At 38.3% G+C, this 9948-nt stretch overlaps 1 protein-coding gene across 2 annotated transcripts; it reads right to left on the reverse strand.

Moving 5' to 3' along the window:
- Positions 1–320: 320 nt before the first annotated feature.
- LOC114522214 (exportin-1-like) lies at positions 321–9895 on the reverse strand. Of its 2 annotated transcripts, XM_028542848.1 has the most exons (33): positions 9640–9895; positions 9415–9516; positions 9251–9323; positions 9107–9171; positions 8946–8990; positions 8302–8417; positions 8096–8210; positions 7898–8017; positions 7758–7812; positions 7600–7673; positions 7035–7166; positions 6933–6959; positions 6074–6274; positions 5817–5858; positions 5626–5722; positions 5441–5544; positions 5231–5308; positions 4988–5088; positions 4825–4880; positions 4665–4744; positions 4449–4499; positions 4013–4096; positions 3860–3907; positions 3691–3777; positions 3065–3478; positions 2790–2861; positions 2628–2703; positions 2468–2560; positions 2243–2377; positions 1951–2063; positions 1790–1848; positions 1506–1602; positions 321–1193 (listed from the first exon to the last, which is right to left on the reverse strand). In XM_028542848.1, the coding sequence occupies exons 1-33, from the start codon at positions 9817–9819 to the stop codon at positions 1047–1049; spliced, it is 3339 nt and encodes a 1112-aa protein (XP_028398649.1). In that variant the 5' UTR covers positions 9820–9895; the 3' UTR covers positions 321–1046. The 2 variants fall into 2 exon arrangements, with proteins under 2 accessions (XP_028398649.1, XP_028398651.1); XM_028542850.1 differs by lacking the exon at positions 4449–4499 and having other exon boundaries at positions 323–1193; positions 9640–9894.
- Between the last annotated feature and the right edge of the window lie 53 nt (positions 9896–9948).

The raw sequence follows: 9948 nt of genomic DNA on the forward strand, positions 1-9948 counted from the left end.
ACAAATCAGCGATACGTGAAATACATCGATCACGCGCACGTGTTTTGTCATCTTGATTGCGAAGGAAAACGTAAATAAAAACGTTATCACTATCTTCTAATAACATCTCTGTGCAGGGTAGTGGTTTTTTTATATTATCTATTTTCTTACTTAAGAGACGATCACGCAAAACTACTTGAAGAGCGTTTCGCGCATGTATTAATAAGTGAAGGCACCGATCACTGACCTAAATAGGTCAGCAGTGTACTGGACTCTCCATCTTAGTAGAGGTTTCAAAACTGAGAGATTTTAGATTTAGTGAAAACTAGAAAACCAAACTTAAATGTATAATCTTAGTATATTTTTTCTAAAAATATGCCTTGGTATTTACAGCAAATATGATAGACTATTGATATCAAGTATACATTTTGTTTTGAATTGTGGCCGGCAAAGAATTATTTCTAACTTACATGACTGAGCAAGTTTTTGTAGAACCATAAACTGGAAATTAAAGAGAACTAAGATAGGAGTAAAAATGAAAGAAAGATTGGACCTATGAACCATACGTGGACAGAGTGAAGTTGCAATCGAATGCACAAACAGCGGAATGGATATTTAGAAAAAGGATCGTTCTCAAACCACTCGTTGGCAACAAGTGAAGGCTCCTTTAACAAACGTATTAAGTCCCGAAAGTCTGAAGCATCTAAAGCACAGGTGGTTTGGATAACCAGGTATCCATGCTATGGTACATTGTTTTCCTGGTATTTTTCCGGGTGTGATATACTTTGGTTCCCAAGAGTGTTTATACCACCGTTAGTGATATGGTACTTTTGTCCCTGGGATCGGTGACCCGAGCATTGTAACCATGGTAATGATCTTTCATGGTCTGTCCAGGGTATATAAATACCCTCGAACTGACAACTTTCTATGACGGTCTCTGGTTAAAAAACCAGCTAAAAACGGTAAATCACCTCTGATTTTTACAAAACACGCCCCTTGCTTTCGCGATGTGCGCGAGAAGGGAGAGATAAGGTGGTGATAAAACATGGGGGTGGGTGAGGGGCAAGCTAATCTTGCATTTCCTCTGGGATATCATGAGGGTTAATTATTCCCGGTACCGTCAATTGGATCTGTCGCTTTTCCTCGTGTGCTTTCTTGAGTTCAGCCTCTCGTTCCAGTAAGAACAGATCACCCGTGTCCTCTCCACGAAACTCCTGGAAGAAAACAAGGCTGAATAAGTTCATCAAGAATGGATATGGAGAAGAGTAAAATTTTGTTAAAAGGATGGGAAAGACTGCTGCCAAGAATCATGGCAGCCTGACCACTGAGAGACAAAGTGAAGAAGATTGAGTGTGGTTTCTTGAAAAGGAAAATCGTATAAAAAACTTATATACAGATGATAGATTATGAGAACCAGAGAACACAGAACATTTGAGAATTAAATACGCAAAACGTCGAGGGGCAAAAAATGGTAGGATGGTCTTCACGTCCATTGTTCGCCCCTGAATAGTGGATAAGAAAATAACCTTGATTTGAACGAGGAAATCCCGGAGATGTTCTTTGAATGCTGGTATATCTTGATTTAACGTGAAAAACCCTTCAACCAATATTCGTACTTGATCTCTGAAAAGAATATAAAATCAATCAGCTTCTCAAGCGATTTCTGAAAAAGACACCCCATGCAGGGTACACCCCTGTCCTGCTACGTAAAGGGGTGTATTCCTCCTCCAGGATGAAGGACTATCGACTTGTTTCCATCTTCAAGTTGAATCTTGAGTTAGCAGGATCAATGAAAAAATTCATTACTTACGATTGCAAATGTTGAAATGCTTGCTTCAGTAGATTCGACACGTATTGATGGATGTATTCCTATAAAGAGACATCAAAGAGTTCGTCGTTTATTCTCTGTTTACGAATGTGGTGCGGGGTAAAAATTCATGGAAAGAGAGAGTAGAATATTTCATCTATTACATGATTGTTCGAGACGCCAGGATGTTGGGCTTTATCGTAGAGAGGCGCGACAACCTTTCCAGCTTCCAACAAATGGAACATGTGAGAAAGAATCGTCGCATGATGATTGAGACCTGGATAATCGAAGAAAGAGCTATTATCGAAATAATGTTCTCGAATAAATATAATCCAAGGAATAAATATTAAACGAATGTAATCGAAGCATTATTATCGAATCAATGTTCCCTAACAAGTATAATCCAGGAAATATTATCAAATCAATACAATCAAAGCAATATATCACAAGCTTTACCGGCGGTGTGCGAAGTATCGGTGACGACAGAGAAGATATGCTGTAAGATCATCGTGTAGTACGTTTGATAGAAATTCTGTGACGAGCTCTCGGATTTCTCAAAATTTCTCAACAGCGAATACAAAATTTCCAAACCTATAAGGGAATGTAGAAAAGGTTTAGCAACCCTGCATTTATTTGAATAACAAATTCCTGCAAAAGAAATCAACAAAGAAGACTTGTTACCTGTGTCAGCAACGTTCCGCATCGTGTGCTTGAAAGCCCAGACGATGGAATCCAGGACCAATTTGAACTGTTCTGCTGGGATTTTCAACAAAGCTAAAAAAGAAAATAGGCACTTGTTTGCATAGGACTCACGACGGATGGGAATATAAACAGATCATACCTGAAAAGCAATGTTCCACTACGGCTTTCAGAAGAAGGAAGAAATTCGTTCGATGTTCTGGCCACTCCTCCATATCCTAAGATAGTAAATTTTGATTAGGAATCTGAAGGAAAATGCAGCGAAAACTCGTAACTTAAAAAAAAACACTTGAATTTCTCGTACTTTGTTGATCATTTCCAAAGTACAGCCGAAGAGAGCATCAAGTATCTGTGGCACTTGGTCTGTCACGAAATGCTGAAAAACAAGAAAACAGGAACTTCATGTTTTAACGAACGAAACAAACAATATTCAAACGAGACAAAGAAGCTGTTTTAGACAGTGAAAAACATTCAAGAAAAACTGTTTTCAATTTCATGAAATTAAACGGCCTTATCTGGCATTCCAACTCGAGCAAAACAGCGATGGCTTAATGGTAGCTGCTGCATGTACATCCTTACCCCCAGTTTATTGGTCAAAGTTGCCATGGTATTGAGGACTTCTGGTTCCCTCGCCGCGGGCAAGTTTCTCTGATAGTCGCCCAAGACAGCTTCCAATAAAGGAGGAATAAAATTATCGCACACAAGTTTAGCATCGCTAGATTTTCCCACCCAAGTCGAGATCAATCGCAAGGTCTCCGTCTTTGCACCGCGCATGGCGCGGATCAGCGGTTGCTTCGTAACCACCGGTCCGTTTGCCGCCACAGCCGAGGAAATGTTTTCACTCAAACAGCGATACACGTTCAACATGTCCAGGTAAATACGACCGAGTTGGGTGACGAAGGGATGGCCGATAGCTTTGCAACCATGGACGTTTGTTTTTAGAATATTGCTCAGCTGCTTCACGATTTCCATGTCTTTCAACGTATCGACATTCTGAAAGATCACGGAAGCACATCAGAAGAAAAACAGTGGTCCAGTTTAGGGCGTGCCCCAGGAATATCTGTTCAATCAGTTCATCGTTTATTTCCTATTCTATCATAATCATATCATAGAGACTGGGGAAAAACCACACGCGTCTTGATTAGAATTCTCATAATAATAGATCGCTTCAAAATATAATTTTACAATCTGTTAGTCTCCTATACCTTGGTGGCGTCCTTGATGATGTTGTCCCACACGTGATTGGGTAAAGACATGTATTTCTCAATCAACCTTTCTTGGACTACTGAATCCTGAAATGATCAATAATCAGTCAGCTTTGTGTGAGGATAATTTTGGCTTCTTCCTGAGAGACTAAGATCTTGAGATACTTACAGACTGTGCGCTAATCATGTATCCAACGGCTTCGTAGAATGTATGAATCTAAGGGAATAAACAATCGGATTCTAAGTACAGTATAGGAAACTTCGTAACCTTGTTTGAGCAGTATTCATAAAGGAAAAAAGCAGCTCACACATCCCGCTATACCTGTTGGGGTTGTAGATCGCATATGATAGTCTGAATTGTGTTAAGTATCTCCTCAATAAATGGCATCACTTCACCCACTTGAACCTAGAAAAAACAAAGTTTCCCTAAACACTGTGTATAAAAAAACATCAGCGTATAGATAGGTTTTAGTAGGACTTGAACCTAGAAAAAACAAAGTTTCCCTAAACACTGTGTATAAAAAATCATCAGCGTAGATGGGCTTTACTAGGACTACACAAGGCTAAGTATGAAAGATACGAAATATTGTTCATTCGACAGAAAAAATGCAGCAAAATTTGACGAATGATTTGAAGAAATATCACGAAAGCAATGTTCCTCGATGCTTACTAAAACGCACTAAACTGAGACTCGGGAAACGACAGATGTTTTTTGTTCACTCGGCTATACAAGTCTTCACTGAGACCACTGATCTCACCTGTTTCATTTGTCCATTTACGATAATGTCTTTCGTAAAATAACCATTTTTCTTTTCAGATCAAAAATCGATAAAAATTACAATTAACTATGTGCGGTCCTAACTATTTGTACTTACTAAAGTCGATCTTATACATTGGCTTTTTTACTCAGCCTTTCGAGAATTTTGCGAGATTTTAACAGGCCAGGATTTCGTGGTCCCCCGTTTGACACTCACCGTTACAAAATGCCGTCGACATTTCTGAGCGATCTTAATGAATGTATCACAAGCCATATCTTGAACACCGTCGTGAGTTTCTGAGAATTGCAAACAGTAAAACATTTGATTTCGAGAAATCTTTCAGGATATCTTCACGTGAATCAATGAAAAATCTCACCGTGCATGAACTCAAAGAGTTTATTAACAACAGTCTTTAGGAACTTCCAATGGGCTCTTAAAAAGCAGGATAAACGAAGTTTAGTTTCTTTTTTGTTACCATGAGGAACATGGCAATGTAGTTATAGCGTGTGGTTATCAAAACTGTATTTTACTGTATCTACCTGAGAAATCTTGGATATTGTCCAACAATGTACATAATATTCGAAGCGATGATAGCCTTGTTATCTTTCCCACGCTTGATTTCACATAAACCAAGCAAGTCCTTTTGAAAAGAGAATGAAATTGGGCTGTAAAATAGCCTCAAGAGCCGGAGGATACATGTATTTCAGATGCACTACAAGTGCGTAGGTACTGTGTAACAGTCTAAATCAACAGCAAACGTGGCAATATATTTCGATATTTACCTTGATTACGGTGACCAAGAACCTCTTTTCATCTTCTTCATGCATCGCTCCACTAATGGACCCAATGGCCCAGCACAACTGTGTAAACAAATAACGATAGTCTAGTCCAACTTCAGTGTGTCAGAAAATCGACATTGATGATTTTGCGAAGCGAATTGTTTTACGTCACAGTCGATTAGTTGATAAAATAAGCTTTTACAAAAGAGTTACCGTATTTAGATTTTTCCAAGACCACTCGGAACCATCGACCTGGGCTTGGAGTTTTTCCGTCATGTGAACTTCAGTATCCTGGTAGTCCAAATGTGTCAAATAGACTGCAAAGGATGACGTGGTATATACATTAAGTGGTGCAAAAAACCGTTTTTTTTTCAAATGAGCAAACAATCCATAGATACCTAAAGTTTCTCTCATATTTTTATACAAGTTGATGGCATCGGTGTCCTTCATAAATTCACGCACAACCTCTCCCTGATCGTTTTCCACAACAAGAACCTGGGCAATGAAAAAAAATGGAATGAGATGGACTCTGAATAGGACAAGAATAGCTTGGAAGAGAGCTAAGAAAGGATAATCCATCTTTCCATACCTCCTCTGGTTTGGCCATACGTGATATCATTGTTATTCGAACCTACAATGAAAAATAAAGAAAAAAATGTTGGTTTTCACTGCTCCAAACTCCACTTCTATATTTGCACCAAGCTGAAATACCCATGCCTCAAATGTTGCCTAAAAATTGAGTTTTTTCTTGTTGATACATGGAGTCAAACATGAAACCTTTTTTTGTTGAAGCACAACATTATTTTATGATAATATATTCTAGGTCTTTCTATTCTAAACGTCTACCTTGGAGAGAACCAGCAGATATATCTGTCTTCTTGGGGGCACATGCTGTTGCTGGATGGTGCCAATTAGCAAGGGGCTGGTAGAGGATGAGAAAGGACTTTCTCTATAAAGATCACCAGCTAAACTATTCCAGTATTCTAAACATATCTTGAATATTTCAATTTCTTCAACTTCAGATATCAAGACCAGGTAGTGGAGAGACTGAAAATGGAACATAGATGGAGTTCATGAGTGTTGAACAGGTAGAACTTCTCATGACAAGGGGTAGCTGGAGGTTTGCTTAAAACTGAAGGGTGGAAAGGATATATGAGGGGGATAGGGAGGTGAAAAATAAGTGGGGATGAAAAAGGGGAGCTGTAGGCAACACAAGCGAGGGGTGGTGGGAGAGGAAAGATAGTAGGGGTGGGAGAGGAAAGATAGTAGGGGTGGGAGAGGAAAGATAGTAGGGGTAGGTGGGGCAAGTTATTAGGGGTAGGTGGGGCAAGATAGTAGGGAAGGGTGAGGCAAGATAGTAGGGAAGGGTGAGGCAAGATAGTAGGGGGAGGTGGGGCAAGATAGTGGGGTAGGTGGGGCAAGATAGTAGGGGGAGATGGGGCAAGTTATTAGGGGTAGGTGGGGCAAGTTATTAGGGGTAGGTGGGGCAAGATAGTAAAGAGAGGTGGGGCAAGTTATCAGAGGTAGGTGGGGCAAAATAGTAGGGAAGGTTGAAGCATGCTAGTAGGGGTAGGTGGGGCAAGATAGTAGGGGATGGAGGAGGAATGATAGTAGGGGGGAAATAGTAGGGGTGGGAAGGATAGGTAAGAGTGGAATAGTAAGGAGGTGGGGTGTATTCCTGTTATCAATATTAACAGTGACTAACCTCTAATAATGTTGTGTGAAGATCAACCTTAATATACAAAATCACATCAGTTAAAAATATTTGATAAATGAATTCATTTATTTATAATCATTTCAAATATACCTTAGCTTCAATAAGCTGTCCATGCTCCTTCAAAAAGCTGCATAAAAACAAACTTAAATTTTGAATAAATTTCTGTTCATCATCTCTTCCATTTGTGTAAGCTTCCTTGATATTGGTGGATATTGGTAGCATCTGAGGTGAGCAGAATCACAGAAAATCATTTGCATACAGACGAAACAGCCACAGATAAAAAAGGCCAGAAAGGTAAACAAAAATACTGGAAAAAGTACAAAATACTGAAGAGTCTGGAAGGGCTGGGTTTTGACAAAAAGCTATTATCCTTCAATTGAAAATTATTTCTCAAAAGATCTTGAGTAAAGCGCAACAAAAATTGTACAATTTCATCATGCAAATAACAAACAAATTATCATCCAATGTTGCTCAGACATTTAGAAATTAATAGTACTTGTGATGTTTGAAAATATTACCAAATTGGACTCTTGTACTCTTGGACTCTTGAGCTTGTCCAATATTGGCAAAATTTTCAAACATCACTTGTTACTATTTATCCCAAATTGTACTCAATTAATTACCATCTTGTGATTTCCTTTTTTTTATGTATTACCTGCTTCAACTGCGTCATAGTTAAAGTGTAAAGCTGAATGAACTGTTCATTATACTGAGAGGCACTTATGGCAGCTGGAAAAATATAGACATATATCTGATAAGCTTTTAAATTGTGACAGCTTCTTGTGCATAAGGATGAACAGGTGAATCACATACCAATCTCTGTCAGACATTTCAGTGTTACATTTCGAAACATGGGTACATTTAGGAACTAAAGAGAAAAGAAGCACTTGCAAAACTGGGGAAAATGATCTGGGGAACATGTACAAACAAATTTGAGATGACAACAAATATACCTTGTATATTAATGTGCTTATCAGTTTGGTCTCAAAGATATATCCAAGTGGAATCCAGTTTAAGAATTTTAGCAGAGTTTGCAAAGTTGCTTCAACAAGAGGAACATTTTGGGAATTTTCCTGACAATAAAAATATGAATTAGACTTTGGTATGAACTCTTTTCAGACCTTAGTATGAAAGAAAAATAAACTGCATACCATTACAAACTGACATAGGGTGAAAATTTGCGAAAACTCGCTGCACATCGAGTCTTTAAGATGCTTAGCTTTTGTTTGTGTGAGTTGTCCACTAGAGAAGTCAAACACCTCCTCGCTATCACAAAAAGATAACAAAACAGAGTTGAGATAAAGGGTAAACTATAACAAGATATGAATCTTCTCTAAATTATTTTGCCTTATCATACCTCAATAATCTTAAAATTTTCATGTTATTTTCACAAATGGTTTCATTCGCTTTGCTGGCTCCAACAATATCACTGATGAATGTTGGCCAATTCTTAGGCCACTCATGCTTTAAGATCTATGGCAAGGAGAAAAACAGGGATTGGCAAAACGTATGCAATTTGATGCGATCTTAAGCTGGCACATTCAGACAAGTCACTTCTAATTTTCCAAAGCTTTCGAGATTTTATATTCCAGTTAACCAAATGAGATCAGTGTTAAAAATTGCCCTGTAAAATCAGATCAGTGTGTAAAATGGATCAGTTAAGTTATTTCCAGGTTGAAAAAATCACGATTCCCCTAGAAAACATGTTTTCAAGGCTGGTTTAAAGAACTTGCTTGCTATGCAAAGTAAATAATAGTCGATTTCATTTTGATGCACCTGTCATATGATTAAAACTTTAAATTATTCTGCCCACAAATTCAAGTAGCCCACTACAATGTAAACTCGTCCTGCCCACAGAGAATATAGAGATTAAAGGAATAGTTCTGTTCAGTTGCCAAAAATTATTGCTCTTTGACATGCCATAACTTGTAGAAAACTCGCACAAGGAGCAACTCTGGATTGCTCAATCACAACAAGCTATCAAACCAGTTTAAACCTCACCTCAACCAGAATCATATTTAGTTTCCCCAAGTAAGCTTTGTCTTTCTGATAAAAAATAATGAAAAAATGTCTTAAAAATCGCTGTATTTAAAACGAGTTCTGGCAAACTGAAGGTATTTTTGTAGCAAACGTATAACAAAAAAAGGGAGAAAATTTGTCACCTCTATTTGATTATCCGCACTCATAGAGTTCTTGATTACAAGACCGACGATATATTTCTTTATTCCTAACAAACGATAGCAGAATATATATTACTAAATTTTACGAAAATTTTTTTGAAGATATTAGGCAATTCTACTCAATACCTTCGCATTGTTCCCGAGGGAGCACTTTCCAGCGAGTTTTTATTACAGTTTCCAAAACTTGCAACGCAAAATACTATAAAATGATACAGGGAGAAGTTATATGAAATTCCCGATGGTTTTGTGCGAAGAATTTTCATTAAACGCTGCTATATTATCATAAATACTTTTGTTTGTAAACTTTTCGAATATTCAAGGATGCTGTCAACTCTAGTCCACGATTCAGGGTGCTGTTTCAACTGTGTTAGGACCTGATCCGCAGCCTTTTGCTAAAGAAATAAAAACATTTAAAAATAACACACACCGTTGAAGTTTATTCGACGGTGGTAGGCCGAAGGAGCCGAGGCAAAGCTCTTGAAAAAGTCCATAGTAGAAAACACAATCAAATTTACCTCGGGTCCTTCGCTGCTATAGAAGCATGAAACAACATTGTCTAATAGGTTTATGTCCAGTTTCTGGTTGAAATCCAACAGTACAGCCGCTTGGTCGACAGTAGTCATTGCAACAGGCATTGAAAACGCTTCAAATTCATAAATGTTAGCTGCTATCGTTCGTATTGACCGCGTTTTCATCAACCACCATTACAAAGTTCATTCACAGCCTCTCACGGATTGGATTGAGCCAGTTCACACCGCTTTTACCCGGTTCTCCGGTCAAACCAGTTTTCCCGGGCTTCGCTTTGCATGCGAAAACATTTGCAC

Source organism: Dendronephthya gigantea, unplaced genomic scaffold (genome assembly GCF_004324835.1).
Source record: "Dendronephthya gigantea isolate DGI-Jeju-01 unplaced genomic scaffold, DenGig_1.0 000022F, whole genome shotgun sequence".
Lineage (NCBI taxonomy): Eukaryota > Metazoa > Cnidaria > Anthozoa > Malacalcyonacea > Nephtheidae > Dendronephthya > Dendronephthya gigantea.